Below are 19,276 nucleotides of genomic sequence, written 5' to 3' on the forward strand. Positions count from 1 at the left end.
TCTTTCTTCTGTATTGGGCCGAGCGCAATAAAATTCATGCACTGCTCTCAGCTGGCAGGGGTTGCGGGGAGGGGGGAGCACTTCAGACTAATATGAGCAACCAATCAAATGTATTTGGCTCTGATGGGGATACATTCAGCAATGTTAGAAGGACAAGTAGTTTTTTGTGTGTGATTATTTTTTCCATCAAGATTCATGATTGGTACAGCTTGAGAGAGGGTTAAAAAGAAAACTCCTGAACCATATGAAGGGGAACTCTAGGGTTGGGTGCCTGGATGTTGCATGGAGCATTCAGTGCTCTGGTTGCTGTGCCGTCACCACCATTTACTGTTTGCGGATCATGCCCTTGATAGCTGACTCCCTGTTGACATATGTGGCCCAATACACCAGATTAAATATGGCAAAGAGCACAGGAAAGATGATGCGAGAAATTTTGTCAACCTTGCTGACACTGTTGTAGGTCTTGGTCTCAGTTGGGCTGTCCTGTACGTAGGTGGCCTTGGGCGAAGCAATTACTGTCGGGGTAGAAGCGGCACTGGGAGCAGCACCCTTGGAGATGGTGGAGAACTCAGTGTCCTTGGCCAGGTTGATGGGATAGGTGGTTCCCACGATGTTGAATGTGGAGCTGGCTTTCTTTGTCGGAGCTGCTGTTGTTTTCTTCTAGAGGCCAGGAAAGACAGGAGAGAAAGGGAGAACAAAACAAAAGCCAATTGATTCCTTATATGACGAAATAGATTTAGAGGAATAGTGAGAAGGAGCCATGAGGGAAATTAAGCAACTGGGGCCACACAACACTAAGTAATCAGGTTTATGTCTAAGGATATTAGAAAATAAATTTGAAAAAGAGAACACTTTTATCATTTTGGCTCATTATGCTTATATGCCCTGCTATTGATAAGGTTTTGGATAGATCACCTTTTTTCTTTGAGCCTCGCTGTTTTTTTTCCATCTGTAAATGAGGATAAAATAATTAGCAGGATTGTTGCAAGGATCAGATGAAACAATGGTACAGGAATTAGCACTAAGCTATGGAATTTTGGTTATATGTGGGGTCTTATTTATCATATGGCTTGGTCCTCAAAGGAAGGAGAAATTACTCCCATTTGACAGATGAGAAAATAAAGTCTTCGACTAAATAGCAGAGCCCACACTTGCAGTCTTGGCTTATGACTTTGACCCAGAGCTGCACTAGTCTGCCTTTTATAGGCACAAGACACTTTTTGGTTACCCGAGAAACAACTCCAATACGCTGCAACCATCAAGTGGCACATCTCCTGTGAGGAAGAGAGCTCCATGAGTTGGAAAAGTCATTACACCTTAAAACACAATCAATATTATTGCATGATCACATGGATCATAATACAGCACCACACCCTTCATACACTGTAAAACATGGTTGACAAGCTCAGGGATACAGTAAGGTTTTGCATTCTTTTTTTTTTTTTTTAAGATTTATTTCTTTCTATTGCAAAGTCAGGTATACAGAGAGGAGGAGAGATAGAGAGGGAGATCTTCCGTCTGATGATTCACTCCCCAAGCAACTGCAATGGCTGGAGCTGAGCCAATCCAAAGCCAGCAGCCAGGAGCTTCTTCCAGGTCTCCCACTCGGGTGCAGGGTCCCAAGGCTTTGGGCCGTCCTCTGCTGCTTTCCCAGGCCAGAAGTGGGGAGCTGGATGGGAAGTGGAGCTGCCGGGATTAGAACCGGCACCCATATGGGATCCCGGGCATGCAAGGTGAGGACATTAACCACTATGCTATCGCACCGGGCCCAGGTTTTGCATTCTTGCAATGCTGCAGACAATTGCCACAGTCTCCCCTGCTGAGCTACACAAATGACAGTGAGCTTACTAGGACGTTACCCATTTTGTTTATTTTTCCAAGCAAAAATACTCCCACATATACATGCTTGCTTGTCACATAATATGTGGGAGTTATATGGAGCTGTGGCTCCCTTAATGCCAAAGAAAGGGGAGACAAAGCTTAGCCCTAGATTAGAATAGAGAGGGTGAGCTGCAGGGGAGGTCAAGAAACCGCTTACTTCAGATCCAGGCCAAAGACAGTGGCCTAGCCCATATCTACATATTGTTTACTGCCTCACACACCCTTCCCTGACTCTTGGGAAGAGTAGTGATAAGCTTCACAAATGCATCTGGACTTTTCTGGTTCACGCCTGCTCTTTCTCCATGGTTCCTTCCTGAGATTTTCTTTCATTTGTCTGTTACTGATCACTTTCTCCTAATATCATTTTTCTTGTTTATTTAAGTCACTGTCCTATTATTTTTTGTTTTTCTCCTTAATGCCTCACTGCCATTTACTTTCCTTATTGATAACTTGTGCCTTACACTGACCAAATATCAATTCAGCCAAGAACTATGCTAGGTACTTAGGGTGTAGTAGGTTAAAATGTGAATCAAATTTCAGATGTTGTCTTCTGGCAATCCAGAAGTGGAATGTGGGAGAGAATCTTGTGAATACCTCATTTTCATGTAATGTGATCACAGTTCTAAAAGATGTCAACAAAATGATGTGGGAATTCAGTAGGTAAAGGAAGAAGGTACTTGCAGGTGTTGGAAAAAGAAGTTCAGAGAAGGCAGTCAGGTTTGTTTTCTGGGCCACAGACAATCACTAAGAACTCCTAAGATGCAGGGAAGAACAAGGCACAGATCAAAGGCATTGTCTGGCAGACGACAAGAAGACTCCTGTAGCTGGATCATGATGTGCAGGAAAAGAGTTACAAAGACTGAATCTACGTAGAGAAGCAGAAGCCAGATCCTGAAAGCCCTTAAACACTATGTACTCAGGAAGGGAAAGCATGACAGATAAAGAAGTGTTAGTTTAAGTAAATGAATGATAGTCTTAATTATTATAAGAGCAATATAGTTCTTTGTCTTTGCGAATTGCAGTCATGAGACTATAAGTGGAAGGGTGACAAAACTTGACGCCTTGTTAGAACCATATAAATGCCTTCAATTTACTACATGAGATTCATTTATAGTTAGTAATTTCATTGTACGAATAGAGTCCTGTTGCTAAATGATTTTGCTATTAAAAGAGCACTTTTTATTTACTTGCCTGTTCCTTTATTAATTTATTTGGTAATTTTCCCCATGGGCTAAGCCAAAAACCTTTTTAAAGGCCAAGAAAAGAAAAAAAGAAGGAAAGAACAACAACAAACCCACCCTAGCTTGACTGGAAGTTTTCACATTCAAGTTCATTATTCACTTGTTCATCTTCAAATCTGGGTTCTGACCAAGTTCTCTGAACAGGCACTGTGTGTTCCACCATTGCGGAGAAGCAGTAACTAGTTCAAAACAGATTTTTTAAAATAATAAATGAAAACTACTTTTAAAATTCTCTTACCATCTCCCAAATAAAACATTTTAGTCAGCCTCTGTAATTTTTACCTAAACTGAGGGAGAAATCAAAGAAAAGGTTATAGTATCAAGAAGACAGGAACAAGAGGCAGAAATTAAGGGTTATTATTTCCCCATTTCTGTATCTTGTAATATTTCTCATTGCTTTTTAACTTCAGAAATATAAATTAGGCAGCTTTATTTTTTCTCTTCCATCTTAATTTAATTTTAAATTTTAAGATTTAACAATTTTTAACATGTTGGCATTCATTTTCTGTGACAATATTATATACATACACATAGACACTAACTTTTTTTTTCTGGAAAACAGGGCTATTAATACCAGTAAATGCAGGATTCATGACAATGATCATAGATGGAGGAAAGAAGGGTATATTGCCAGGTAGATGGTAAAACTCAGTAATGACAATATTCATCCTTATACCAAATAAAATGACACCCACACAATTTTATATGTGGGTATATACATATATACCCACATATAAAATTATACACATACACATATATATACACATATAAAATTCCCCAAATAAGAGAAAATGTGTCTTTTTATGTCTGCTTTACTTCACTTAGCACGATGATCTCCAGCTCCATCCATTTTGTTGCAAGTTTCAGGATTTCATTCTTTTTGAGGCTGAATAATATTCCATCCTGTATGCACACCATATATTTCCTTATCCAGCCATTTTGGACCTCTATATTGGTTTGATATCTTTGCTATGATGGCTGATTTAACTTAGACCACATTTCCATTCTACTCCGACCTACCTAGAAAAGTATCTGATCCTTAGGTACAGGATAGATATTTGCTAAATGGAAGAAATGAGTCACTCCATTGAAGATTCTCAACGTGATTTCTTATTCATCTCTTGTGAGTCTTGACTTCTGCCATACAGACAGTGTATCACTACAGTTCAGTCTAAAGTAATGTCCACAACAAAAGCCTGAAAATGACTCCTCAAAATTCCTCAAGCAGCCTGACTCCAGGACAATAACACCTTTGCTTCTCGAAAGGCTGGCTCTCCTGTTAATTAGTTCTTAAGCTGCTAATTAGAGTGTTAGGTAATGTCTCAAATATATTTGAAACCCAACAAGGACCTCAAAGGATGTACAGACCAGATTCAATGATTCTGGATCAGTTTTCTTGAGTCCCAGTTTCAAGAAGAGCGATAAATCAATTGAATATATGCCATGTGAGATTCAAAAATGAATCAAGTCAGCATCAGCATTAAAAAATAAACCCAAGTATCACAGTTTAAAAGGTGGGAAAATGATATTTAATGGCCATCAAGGCCATGAAAAAGATGCTGAAATCATTATTCATTGAGAATATGCAAGTCAAAACCAAAGGGAAGGACAGGTCTTACAGTTAGCATACCAGTTGGGACGTCCACATCCGATGCTACAAGCCTGAGTGTGGCATCCACACCTCTGATTCCTGATTCAAGCTTCTGCTTATGCAGACCCTGAGAGCAGTATCAATGGCCCAAGTAACTGCATTCCTGCTCCCCACATAGCAGAGATCCATTATGTTCCTGGATTTAGGTCTCAGCCTCAGTTGAGTGTTGGCTATTAGAAATATTTGGTGAGTGAGCAAGCATACAGAAGCTCTCCCTTTCTGTCTCTGTTTACCTCACAGATGAACAAATAAAATTGAAAAGCCACATGGAGATACTACCTCACACACATTAGGATGACTACTATCAAAAACCAGAAATTAATGAAGGTCGGCTAGGATGTGCAGACATAGAATCTCTGCACCCTGTCAGCAATGATTCTGTCATTATACATTATGCTATGGTGCTTCCTCAAAAATTACAATAAATAACTATCACATAGCCCAATAGATGCAGTTTTGATATATAACCCCCCATAAAGTGAGATCAAGATCAAAAAGATAAATTTATACATTCAACTTCATAGTGGCAGAATTCCAAAGAGTCAACTGGTAGCAACAACCAAGTGTCCTAAAAGAAAAGAATCAATCAACAAAATATTGTATATATTATTGTAAAGAGGATATTTTAATACATGCTACAACATAGATGACAGTTGAAGAAATTTTGCTAAGTGATGTCAGTGATAAGAGAAAAAAATGTTCTGTAATTACAATTATGTAAGGTCCCTAAAGCAGCAAATTGCTACAAAATGCTAAGACAGGTTAGGGAGGTGGGAATCAGGATATAAAGTCTTTAATGTTATAAAGGTATAATTTTTCAGGATAAATATTTTTCTGGAAATTGATTTCACAACAAACTTACACACCACCAGTGAACTTATAAATAGTCAGCATAATAAATTTTATGTGAACACACACACACATACACAGAGCACTTCACAATTTGTGAAGAAACAAAATTTTAAAAAGTATTTTTGTGTAAACCAATTTTTGAAGGCTATGTGTAGATTTTCATTAATATGCATTTTGTCACAAACTTTTTGAAGTACTCCCATATACATGGATAAAAAAATACATCAGGCCCTATGTGGTAGCCTAGTGGCCAAAGTCCTCAGCTTGCATGTGCCCAGATCAAATAAGAGCACCGGTTCTAATCCCGGCAGGCCCACTTCCCATCCAGCTCTCTGCTTGTGGCCTGGGAAAGCAGCAGAGGACGGCCCAAAGCCTTGGTACCCTGCACCCATGTGGGAGACCTGGAAGAGGTTCCTGGTTCCTGGCTTCGGATCAGCTCAGGTCCAGCCATTTAGGCCAGGTGGGGAGTGAACTGACAGACGAAGGAACTTTATCTCTGTATCTTCTTCTCTCTGCAAACCCTGACTTTTCAATTAAATCTTTTAAAAATTCATCAAAATTGGGCCCGGCGGCGTGGCCTAGCGGCTAAAGTCCTCGCCTTGAACGCACCGGGATCCCATATGGGCGCCGGTTCTAATCCCGGCAGCTCCACTTCCCATCCACCTCCCTGCTTGTGGCCTGGGAAAGCAGTCGAGGACGGCCCAATGCATTGGGACACTGCACCCGCGTGGGAGACCTGGAAGAGGTTCCTGGTTCCCGGCTTCGGATCGGTGCAGCACCGGCCCGTTGCGGCTCACTTGGGGAGTGAAACATCGGATGGAAGATCTTCCTCTCTGTCTCTCCTCCTCTCTGTATATCCGGCTTTCCAGTAAAAAAAAAAAAAAATTCATCAAAATAGACTTGTATTTTGATTTCATTGTCTACAATCTCTGTGGCGTAAACTCATACATATTTCCTCATATATGTGTGACTCAAAGATGTTGCCCACGGGAAATCTTATTTCATGAAAAAGACTCATTAAGTGAAAACTAAAATGTAAAGAAGAAAGCACAAATAAGAAACTCTCAGAGAAGCTTAAATAAAGCAAGGGAATTCAAAGGAGGAAAGAGGTACGTGGATCAGGAGGGCAAGGTGAACAGAAAGGGAAGGGGTGTGATGCAGGTGGAAGAAAAAGATTGTAGTGTCCTGAAATCCTGAGATACATTCAGAATGGAAGTGGAGAATTACCCAGGTTCAGAGCACAGCTGAGAAGAAAAGAATGGATTAGATTCAGATGCTGTCTGTATTTTGGTTGGGAAAAAGCAACAGAGTAATTTGAAGCAAATCTCATATGACTTTCACATTCTTCATGAGAAAGATGGAAGGGTCAATATTTATACTAGATTTAAGGGAAAAGAGAAGATAGAACAGATTAAAGACACAGAGAAGGACTACAGATTGAAGAACTAGTAGAATTCAAGAATGTAAGTCATAAATATCCATCAATGTGGAAAGTGAAGCAGGGAAAACAGAGAACTGTGGATGAGATTAATCACAGATTTATTAAATATTCATGGAGTGTGTGCTGTGTAACAGGTTCTGTGCTACATGCCAGGGGGTAAAGCAGTGTTCACGATGAAGAACAACAGAGTGATATAACTGGACGAAGTGGATATCAAAGATTACATCAGATTGGATAGAGTAAAGGAGTAAGGAAAAGTTGGACATTGTTGGAAAGAGGAAATAAAGAACTGGCTCCCACTTGTAAGAGCAATGGTTTTCTCAGGAAACAGTAGGTATTAAGTAAGCAGAAAAAAAAAAAGGAAGGTGCATTTCATTTTCTGTTTTATGATGCAGCATAACAGTGCTTTGAATTATTCTGTTTACAAGAAGTTAGGCAAATTACCATTTAAAAAAATAATATTTATTGGGTTGGAAATGTGTTCTAGTGGTTAAGATGCATGTATCCCACATCAGAGTTTCTGAGTTTGATGTTTGCTGAGTGGGACTCTGGGAGGCAATGGTGAAACACAAGTGATTGAGTTTCTGCCATCAATGTGGGAAACCTGACTCCAGGCTTTGGCTGTACCCAGGCCTGCCTGGCCAGCCTGGACATTGTGTGCACTGAGGGGTGAGAACCAGTGGACGGGTGAGAACCAGTGGACGGGTTTCTCTTTCTCTCTCTTGAATAAATTTAAATTTTAAAAACAGATAATTTAAAAAATAAAGTAGTATTCTTGAGCATCTACTATAAGCTGTACATTGTGCTAGTAATCAAGGATGACATACCTAGTCCACATAGCAACCAGCAATGGAAAAATTGATAAATAGAAACCAATTTATTAAATTACCCAAAATCACACAGCCAAAAGTAAAAGCATATGGTTCACATAATAAAAGATGCATTTGTGAACGCAATATTATGTTTAATATTAGTTGAAATTATTTCATAAAATTGCATAGGAGGAATAAATTACAGTATTCTGTAACACAGCAAGACAGATATCCTAATCAATTTTATTTAAAAATAACTGGAAGAAAATATTTTCAATTTGGCCAGCACATGGAAATGATAAATATTCAAGATAATAGAAAAGCTAAGAAATTATGAATAGTTAAAAAGTACTTCTAAGAATATTTAACTTACTTTTAATTGTCAAAGTTTAATTCATTTTAATCTGCATTTTAAAAATTTAAATTTATTTTGAAACTGACATAAAATTTCACATATTAATGGGGTGCCATGTGATGTTTTAATAAACACAAACATTGTACAACATTCAAATCAGGGAAAACACAGGTTCCACTTCAAATGTTCAATAGACTAATCATAGTGGCAATGAACATAGTTTTAAAAAACAGAACTTGAGGGCCAGGGCAGTGGTGTAGCAACTGAATCCTCTCCCTGCTATGCCAATATTCTTCATGGAAACGAGTTCTAGTCCTGGCTGCTCCATTTTTCATTCAGCACCCTGCTAATGCCCCGGGAAGCAGCAGAGCATGTCCCAAGGCCTTAGGCCCTCCCTTGCACACATGTAGAAAACCTGAAAGAAGCTGCTGGCTCCCTGGCTCCTGGCTCCAGACCAGTCTAGCTATGACTGTTGTGGCCATTTGAGGTGTGAACCAGTGAATGGAAGACTTTTTCTTTCTCACCCTCTCTCTGTGACTTTGACTTTCAAATAAAATCCTTAAAAATAAAATTAAAAAAAAACAGAACTTCAAAGCTTATAATGAAATTCAGGTAACCATTACTCTAACATACCCATGCTATTGTCCAGCTCCTCATAAGCCATGATTTTTAGTTCTCTTAGGTAATACTTCAGCTATTTCTGTATTTCTAAGTGTATTTTTTTTCTGTTATCAGTTTTGCTCACTACCAAATGTCTTTTCTTTAGTAATAATGCTTTAGCTCACTCAAACAGTCCTTCATATGAAAACAACCATTTTTTTCATCAGTTGGTAACATCATTACAAATCATCTCACAGATCTCTCTAGCCAGACTCTCCCTAGCACACGAATTCTTGTGCATATTTACTTGTACTAAAACCATCATCTTAGTACTTTCCTTTGTAAATATTTATTTTTAAAGATATGTAGGTACACTTATTCTTCATAAATGAAGAGAAGTGTTAAATTCTGACCAGAGAAGTAGTACAATTTTATTTTATGGGTTGGTATTATGGTGCAGTGGGTTAAACTGTTTCTGACACTGGCATCTCTGAGTGTCACTTGGAGTACTGGCTGCTCTGCTTCCAATGTGGCATCCTGCTAATGTAACTGAGGAGGCAGTGCAAGATAATCTCAGCACTTGGGCCTGGCCACCCATGTGGGAGACCCAGCTGGAGTTTGGGCTCCTGGCTTTGGACTAGCCCAGCTCTGACAATTAAACTGTTGTGGCAATTACAGAATGAACCAGTAGCTGGAAACAAATTCAACTTCATTCTCATTCTCTCATATTCTCTCATATTCTCTCTCTCTCTCCACCCTCCCATCTTTCTTCTGCTGCCTTTCACATAAAGAAGTAAATCGTTCTAAATCTCTGTTCCAAAAGTATGTGAGTTCACAAATCTGAACTCCATGGGAGATAAAGTTTCACTCAGTGTGAAAAAATTTATTACCATTTCACTGTTCTATGATTCTCTGAAGAACAGTGGAGCAGTTCTGGGATCACATACGCCAGTTCTTTGTAGTATATTTGGATAACATTCATGCAAGTCTGGAGATATGAACTTACCTTCCTGAAGCAAAAATTTTGTTTCACTGTGTTCATGGTTTCTCCCAATCTAGTTGGCTTGTTATTTTTCTCCACTTTTCTTTCCCACTCTTCCAACAATCCAATCAACATTTATTCAGCTTTTACTGTGAGTCAGAGGTCATGTAAGTGTCTTGGCTAATTACAAATGTGATGCAGGTAAGTTCCTTCCCTCAAAATGCTCAGTGTAGTGAGAAAGTAGACAACTCTAATACAAACAATTCACTTGATATCAGGTGCAACCCTCCCCACCAAAGAAAAGTTAAATGTTTTTGGATGATTCCAGAAAGGCTCTTGGGATAAAGTAGCATTTCATCTGAGTTCTCAAGAGTGGGCTTTCACCAAGGAGGGACTCAGAAGAGTAATCAAGAAAGAGAACACAAAAGGAAAGATGATCACTTCGGGTTGACTCTTCAGTCCAACGCTCTCCCAACTGAGCTATTCCAACTACATAACTTAGGGTTGACTCTAAAATGACATAGTGGAAGTTGAGGGGCAAAGGTGTCCCTAGAGATCAGTCTATGACTTGAAGAGTCTGAGTCCAAGACTCCTGTTGACTTGATACCAATGGGCCCCCTTGAGTTTAGCATCATCACACTTAAGTTTGATTATATATCACAAGACATTAATCCTCCATAACATCTGCCCTTTTTGCTCCCAGTTGGTACCAGAGGTTGCCAAGAAGCACTCCAGTCTAGAATTGGATTGATGACCCCAGTGAATAGCACATAGCCCTGCCCAGTTCCTGCAGGCTATAGGCTACTCACTCCTGGTCCCAATACATTTCTTTCAGGGGGTGCTTCCCAGCCTCACCTTTGCTATTGCTTACCTTCATCTCTAGGGCCTCTGGCACCTTCTTGCCTTCCCAAGCCCAACTCCGCTTGGTGAAGTAGTTAACAGTAGCAAATTCAATCAGTGCAGAAAACACAAAGGCATAACAGACGGCTATGAACCAGTCCATGGCCGTCGCATATGCCACTTTAGGTAAGGAGTTTCTGGCACTGATACTCAAGGTGGTCATGGTGAGAACAGTGGTGACACCTGGGGAGAGAGAAGACGAGACTGCAAGATGCTACTGGAAGATTTTGAGAGCACATTTAATGAGATCACCAACGTCTTATTCAAAAGTAGGCACTTGATTTCATTCAAAATATCCTCTTCGAGTCAAACAAAAAGAAACATGTTGAAGCTACATGAGTCTACTCCATAACGACTGCATCCGAATTGGCATGGACTCATTCTTAAATGTTTCTATTGAAGTTAGTAGCCTATTTCATAAGAGTTTTTTCCTTAAAAATTACTTATTTTCATTTATTTGAAAGGCAGAGAAGTAGAGACACATATTTCCCATCTGTTTATTCATTCCCCAAATGCCAACCAAAAACAGGGCTGGGCCAGGCTGAGGCCAGGAGCCAAGGGCTCGGTCCAGGTTTCCCACATGGGTAGTGGTGACCCGATCACTTAATCCATCCCCATCTGCCTCTCAGAGTGCATCTTAACTGAAAGGTGGAATTGGGAATAGAACCAAGACTTAAATCCAGGCACTTTGCTACAGATTGTGTTTCAAGCAGCATCCTAACTGCTGCACTGAATGCCTGCCTCATAAGAGAGCTTTTAATTAGAAAAATCTAACATATGAGCTGGTACTCACCTTCTAAATACTGTCCCCATAACTCATCTCACAGAGCTTGTGACCACACAGGCTCTCTCCAGAACAGAGCCATGGAGAAATTAAAAGCGTGACTATGGCTCCTTGTGAATTTGCTCGTCGCCAGGATGAGCATGGAGATTCACGTTCTCATGAACTCCTTCTTTTGTTCACTTTCTCCTTCATTTTGGTAGTTCTCTTCTGAATAGAGCAGAACTGGATCCAAGACTCAGGACACCATGTGACATTAGTAGGGTTTTCACGTCCTTAAGCCTGGACAATGTTCTGATAGTGCTCTTAGGTGGTTGTTTTTAACTACTTGAGAAAATTTCCCTATTGAACTTCATAGACAGTCAAAGCTATTCTAAATCCTGTTTCCTGTGAATTTTTCACAAACCAGAATTTACTTTTGGATCAGTTGGTTCCCTTTTTCAAAGGCAGTGTCATTAACTAAAATTTAAGGCATTGCTTTATATACATTTAAATTCTACTAAAATTTTTTCATGGTGTTCTCATATTTCAGATTTTCTAATGAGCAAAAAATATTCTGTTTATAGCTTTAAGAGTCAGAGTGAATAATATCAAAACCCAGGCAGTCTCACTAGTAAAATGATCTTGAATAAGGTGTCATACCTCATAAAGCTTCAGCTTTATCATGCGTGAGGTGGGTTTGATAATACCAGGTTTATATATATAAAACATATATATATATATATATATATATATATACATATACATATATATGTTCAGGAATTGAATGAGATATATAAAGTTTATAACATAGTATATGAAAATAAGTAATCCCTTCATAAACAGCACCTTCTATAATTAACATTATTATTTTTACTGATATTAATCGTAGGACTGTCTTAATTTTAGTAGCATAATTATGAAATTATTAACAATAATGTTGGTTTTGATTATTAGCAACAGTACTGTAGTCTGAATGAGTACTATGTTAGGAATTAAAAATTATAAGTGCTGCCACTTAGTTGGTATGTGTTATGGAAAAACTATGCATGGATTTTTTTTTAAATGCACAAAATTGGCTCATGTGTCGTTTTCATTTTCCGTGACCTTTTGTATCTTCAGAAAGTACCTCAGTCTGTCTGCCTGCATTCTCTTCACCTTTGAACGTTTCTTATTGTCTCTCTTCCCTGGGATTTTCATGAAGTAGCTGTTGTAGTCAGACTCAAGGAGAATTGGAGTAGGAGGGAATGATTGATGCTTCTTGGCATGCTAAACAAAGTGCAATATGAGCCTCATTAGCCTGGACCAAGTAGTCAATGCAATGAAATTCTAACAGGGTGAACAATTCCATGTAGAAAAGCCAGGGGGGCAGGTATTGCTTGTATTAGCTCTATCAAAGTGTTAGCCGTGTGTGCTGTACCCGCTTATGCCTTCTCTCCTCTTTTTCTCCAGGTGCTTACTTATCTATTTACAGTGTACGTGAAAACTTGGTTGAACAAGACAGTACATTTTCAGAAAAGATACCCCCAAAGTAGCATATTTGCAAACACTAGGCAGGGAGTCATCAAGGCTGATTAGCAAATCATACTTTAAGTTATGTCATGAACCTGTGACATAGCAGTATTAACAAACCATCTGGTTTTGTAAACTCTGATAACAGACCAAAGGATCAAGTAGCCCTCAAATTATACAAAGTGTTACAAAACTGAACAGAATCTGGTTCCCTAACTGATGCAAATCTTTAAGTCCCCAAATCATAGATTAATGAGAATTACAAGGGTGAAGGTTCGAGCCAATAACGCTGTCTAAAGAGTGCACCTTTGGGAACCTATTAGGTTGGATGAGGCTGTTGAGGTGCAGCCCCTACGAATCATGGTGACTTTACAAAGAGAGAGCATGCTCCTCATCTTTGCATTCTAGCCAGTCTGATCATTGCGTGTTTCACCATCCACAACACTCATCAGATGCCACCTGGTCTTAAATTGGGAATCTCTAAAACCATGAACTGCAATTAACCATCTTATTTTATGAGGAATATAAATTCTCCTCTCTAGTATTTGTTATGGAAAAAGAAAGTGACTAAGGGGTTAATAATAACAGAAACCCTCCCACCATGGTGGATTCCTCCACCTTGTTGCATAACCACAGTTCAAGTTCAGTTGAGATTCCCCCATTGCAAGCATATACCAAACATAGAGTCCAGCATCTTATTGTCCAGTCAAGTTCAACAGCTTCTTAGGTATACCCTCTCTGGTCTGAAGACAGAGCCAGCAGAGTATCATCCCAGTCAATTAAAAGCTCCAACATACCATCAGCAAAAATTTAAATCATTATGGAATTAATTGACATAGTAATGAGTAACCAATATGTTAAAAGTAAATGCGAGTTCCCAGCTACCTTCTGTGACCACCTCATTGACATTTCAATTTTAGTTTATACACAACATATAACATACATAACATAACATGTTATACATAACATCATATCATCTTAAATTAAGGCAAACATGTGGTATTTAACCTTTTGGGATTGGCTCATTTCCCTTAGCATTATGGTTTCCAGTTTGGCCCATGGTGGGAGGGTTTGGGGAGGGGTGGGAAGAATCCAAGTACCTATGAAACCGTGTCACATAATACAATGTAATTAATGAATTAAAAATAATAAATAAATAAATTTAAAAAAAGAATGAAATGAACAGGATAACACAAATCTAGGAAACAGGTATACATACATATACACAGTGAATATAAGGACATATAAGGATATTGTGGCATTTCCAGTAGAATTTGAAAATATTTTCAGGGGCCTGTGCTGTGTTCTACTAAGTAAAATGACTGCCTGTAATATTAACACCACTTACAGGCACCTGTGTGAGTCCTGGTTGCTCCACTTTTGATCCAGCTGCCTGTTGACACACCCAGAAAACTAATGAAAGATGGCCATGTGCTTGGGCTCCTGCCACCCATGTGGGAGACCAGGGAATTCCTGGCTTCAGTCTGGTCCACCACTAACCACTGCATCCATGTGGGCAGTGAACCAGAGGAGGGAAGATTTTCTCTCTCTCTCTCTCTCTCTCTCTCTCTCTCTCGGTGTTTCTGTAACTCTGCCCTTCAAATAAATAAAAATAAATCTTTTTAAAAGAAAAAAAATAACAGAAACAAGTTACCTTATTAAGGGTTTAAGCCAGTGATATTTGTCTGCCCTGGTACATTCATAGCATTGTGTTAGTGCTTAGATGGAGAGAACTGCACTACAACCTACATTCTCATATCAGATATTTAGAGTTCTAGCCTGTCAGGCTTAATTAGAATTGCCATCTTCTGCAAAGTTTTTAGCTGGTGAGACCTGGTAGGACCCTCAAGCATTCGGCATACTTTGTGGATGGACGAATAGATTCTCAGCATTTTGAAAGAAAACAAGATTGTCATCCACTACTTCTCTTTCAAGATTCTTCTAGAAAGATGTCATTAAAAGGATAAGGTAGAACTGACTCAATACTTCTTTTGTATTCTTATTTTTATGCTTATTTGATAACATCTATCTCACCTAATATGTGATTAGTGGAGAGATTTGCCCCATATCAATACAGTAGAATATATTTTTAAATAAAATATAAATAAAATAAAAAAACAAAAATATCAAACTGCCTGAGATGCAGCAAAACATTCTTGAAAGGGCTATGGATCCTGTATTTTGCATGAAGGTTGCCTTATATCAGACAGAACATATGATATTTGTCCTTTGGGGATTGACTTATTTCACTGAGCATAATGGTCTCTATTTGGGACCATTTAGTAGCAAATGGTATAATTTCATTCTTTCTAATGGCTGAGTAGTATTCCATAGAGCAGAGATGTACAGCAGTGTTTTTAACCACTCCTCTTTGGAGAGGCGTCTGGGTTGTTTCCGTGTCTTTGCTATCATAGATTGTGCTGCTGTAAATATAGGATTACAGATCCCCTTCTCATATGCAGACTTCATTTCCTTTGGATATATTCCCAGCAGTGAAAAGATGGGTCACATGGCAGTTTATTTTCCGTTTTCTTAGAACTCTCCACACTGACTTCCATAGTGGTTGTACTAACCTACACTCCCACCTGCAGTGAAGGAGGGTAACTTTCTTCCCACATCCACACCAGCTGGTGTTCTTAGTAGAGCTCTGAATGTAGGCCGATTTCACTGGAGTTAGGTAGAACCTCAGTGTGGTTTTCATTTGTATTTCCCTGACAGCTGGGGAGCCTGAACATTTTTTCATATGCCTATTAGCCATTTGAATTTGTTCCTTTGAAAAAAGTCTGTTCATTTCCTTCACCCATTTCTTCACAGGGTTGTTTGTTCTGCTGCCCTTGAGTTTGTAAATGTTGGATATTGTTACCATATGGGTTGTGTAGTGTGTAAAGATTTTTTCCCCCATTCCATTGGTTGCTTCTTCACTTGATTGATCATCTTCTGTGCTGTACAGAAGCGTCTCAGTTTGATGTAGTCGCATGTTTGTTTTGTCTTTGACTATTTGTGCTTTTGGTGTCTTTTCAAGTCTTTCGTTATTCCTGCATCTTGTTGAGTGCTTCCAATATTTTCCTTTACTAGTTTGATGGCTTCTAGGTGCAGAATTACATCTGTGATCCTTTTAGAGTTTTTTTTTAAAAATTTATTTTATTTTTATTACAAAGTCAGATATACTGAGAGGAGGAGAGATAGAGAGGAAGTGGAGCTGCCGGGATTAGAACCAGCGGCCATATGGGATCAAGGCGAGGACCTTAGCCACCGGGCCACGCTGCCGAGCCCTAGAGTTTTTTTTTTAATATAAGGTTACAGGTGAGGGTCTTGCTTCTCACCTCTACAGGCTGCTATCCAATTGTCCTAACAGCATTTGATGAAGGGTCCAGGCTTTTCCCCTGGATTATTTTCGGTTGTCTTATTTAAGATTAGTTGGCTATACATGTGTGGGCTCCCTTCTGGTGTTTCTATTCTGTTCCATTGATCTTCTCTGTTTCTGTACCAGTACCAGACTGCTTTGTGATATGTTTTGAGGTCTGGAACTGTGATTCCTCCAGCTTGACTTTTATTCTCAGTATAGCTTCGTCTATTTTTGGCCTCGTATTTCCAGATGAAGTTTTGTATCATCTTTTCTGTTTCTGAGAAGCATGTTGTTGGAATTTTTATATGGTTCAAGTGAATCTGCATATTACGTTTGGTAATATGGACATTTTGATGATGCTGATCATGCCAATCCAGGAACATGATAGGTTTCCCCATTTTCAATGTTTTCTTCTTTGTCGTTTGTCAATGCTTCATAATTTCATTGTAGAGGTGTTCCACATCTTTGGTTAGGGCAATTTCAAGGCATTTGAGATTCCTATCTGGTATTTTAAAGGGGTTTGTACTTACAATTTCATTTTTAGCCATGGTGCTATTTGTGTATAGTAGTGCAATCAATTCATGTTCATTAATTTTGTATCCTGCTAACCTGCCAAATCCTTTATGAGTTCCAGGAGTCTTGATTGAATCTTTTTGTTCTGTATAGAGAATCATGCCATCTGCAAACAGTGATTATTTCAATACTCCAGTTCCTTTAGTTTGCTTTTCTTGCCTAATAGCTCTACCAAGGACTTCTAACACTTTACTGAATAGCAGTGGTGAAACCTACAAGACTTTTCATCCTACAGACAGAGAATACACTTCTTTTTTCATCAGTACATGGAAATTTCTCCAAGATTGACCATGTTGTAGGTCACAAAACAAGCCTCAGAAAAATTTTTAAAAATTGAAATTATACCATGCATCTTCTCAGACCATCATGGAGTGGAACTGGAGATCAATAGCACTGTATACCCCCAAAAGACATACAAAGACCTGGTGACTGAATAATATGCTGCTATTTATTTATTTAAACAGAGGAATCGAAGAGGAAATAAAAATGCTTAAAAGAAATGAAAGTATCAACACAACATATCAAAACTTATGGGATACAAGCAAAGCAGTGTTATGAGGAAAGTTCATTTTAACCAATGCTTTTTTTGTTAAGAATTTAGAAAATCACCAAGTAAATGAACTAACCATATATTTGAAGCATCTAGGAAACAGCATCAAAGTAATCCCAAGATTAGCAGGAAAAAATAATGAAAATAAGGGAGAAAATAAACCAAATAGAGACCAAAAGAGTAATACATGATCAATGAATCAAAGAGCAAGTACTTTGAGAAAATCAACAAAATAGACCCCACACTAGGCCAAATAAGCAAAATATGGAGGGAAAATATGCACATCAATACTATCAGAGATGAAAAAGGAAGCATAACAGCAGATATCTCGGACATATATAGAATTATTAGGAACTATTACAAGCAACTATATGCTAACAAGTCAGGACAACTAGAAGAGATGGATAGACTTTTGGATACATACAATCTACCACAACTGAATCATGAGGCAATTAATAATCTAAATTGACCTATAACAAGAACTTAGATTGAATCAGTAATGAAATTCACCCAAACCAAGAAAAGTCCTGGACCTAATCCTCCATAGGCTATTCCAAGCAATAGAAATGGAGGAAATCCTTCCAAATTCTTTTTATGAAGCCAGTATCACCTTAACATCAAAGCCAGCTAGAAATGCAACAGAAAAAGAGAACTACAGATTGATATCCTTGGTGAACATAGACACAAAAAATCTCAACAAAATACTAGCCAACAGGTTCCAACAATACATCAGGCAGATCATTCACCCAGACCAAGTGGGATTTATACCTGGCGTGCAGGGATGGTTTAACATTTGCAAATCAAGAACTGTGATGCACCGCATCAGCAAATTGAAAACAAAAACCGTATGATTATCTCAATAGATTCAGAGAATGCATTTGATAAAATCCAACACCATGTCATGCTAAAAGCCTTAAGCAAAATATGCATAGAAGGAACATTCTATAACACAAAGTAATATAAGGAAAATTCAACACTAGCATCATACTAAATGGGGAAAGACTGGACCCTTTTCCCCTAAGGGAACTGGAACTAAACAAGGGTGTCCACTTTCACCCATTTTTTCTCTATAAATCTTTTCTTCCAAACACTTCTAAGTCGCCAACTCTGTTACTCAAGACTGAAATATGCACCCTTATTCTCAACCTCTCCTCTGAATCTATGCATCCATTTTGGTCTTAATTGAAACTTTGACAAACTCTTCTCTTGAGTACATTTTTTCCCCTTTGAGTCTCAAAAGGAAATTGACCATTCAAAATATGGAGCTTAAAATGTGGGTCCCATATTTTCCTTGGTCTCTTTTACTGATTAGACCATTACACAATCACCATCTTACAGTATTCACTATGCAACCCTGAGACTTTTGCCATATGGTGATGACCCTCTCCATTATTTCTCATTGAAAACAAAGATAGAATATTTTTATCATCCAAAGGCTCCCTTGCACCCATATCACTCCATTCTAAGTCCTTAGTGATTAGCAGTCTGCTTTTTTTGAAGATAAATTAGACATCACTCACACAGACTTTGATACAAATAACATACTTTGTACTTGTTTGTGTTTTATTTCTTTCATTCAGAATATGTTAGGTTCATATGTGTTGGTGTGTCTAAATTCAGTTCACTCCAGTTACTCTCAGAGTTGCATTACATTGGTTCTTAGGTTTAATTTATTTGGCCGCTCTAATATTAATGGAAAGCTGTGTTATTTCCAATGTTCAAATATTATGAATAAAATTGTTGGGATGATTACATAAAAGTCTCGATTTGAGCATATATATTTTCCTCTATATATTCCTAGAGATAGCCTTAAAAGATTA

General features: G+C 38.5%; 1 protein-coding gene across 1 annotated transcript in view; it reads right to left on the minus strand.

The window, feature by feature from the left end:
• Positions 1-192: 192 nt before the first annotated feature.
• Positions 193-19,276, minus strand: part of GABRA3 (gamma-aminobutyric acid type A receptor subunit alpha3) — a 128,314-nt gene continuing 109,230 nt past the window's right edge. Inside the window, exons 8-9 of the mRNA XM_004598539.2 lie at positions 10,687-10,898; positions 193-660 (exon numbers count right to left, since the gene is read on the minus strand). Of these exons, the coding sequence (XP_004598596.1) occupies positions 325-660; positions 10,687-10,898 (548 nt within the window). The 3' untranslated portion in view covers positions 193-324. The remainder of the gene's footprint in view (positions 661-10,686; positions 10,899-19,276) is intronic.

Source organism: Ochotona princeps, chromosome X, assembly GCF_030435755.1.
Source record: "Ochotona princeps isolate mOchPri1 chromosome X, mOchPri1.hap1, whole genome shotgun sequence".
In the NCBI taxonomy this organism is placed as follows: domain Eukaryota; kingdom Metazoa; phylum Chordata; class Mammalia; order Lagomorpha; family Ochotonidae; genus Ochotona; species Ochotona princeps.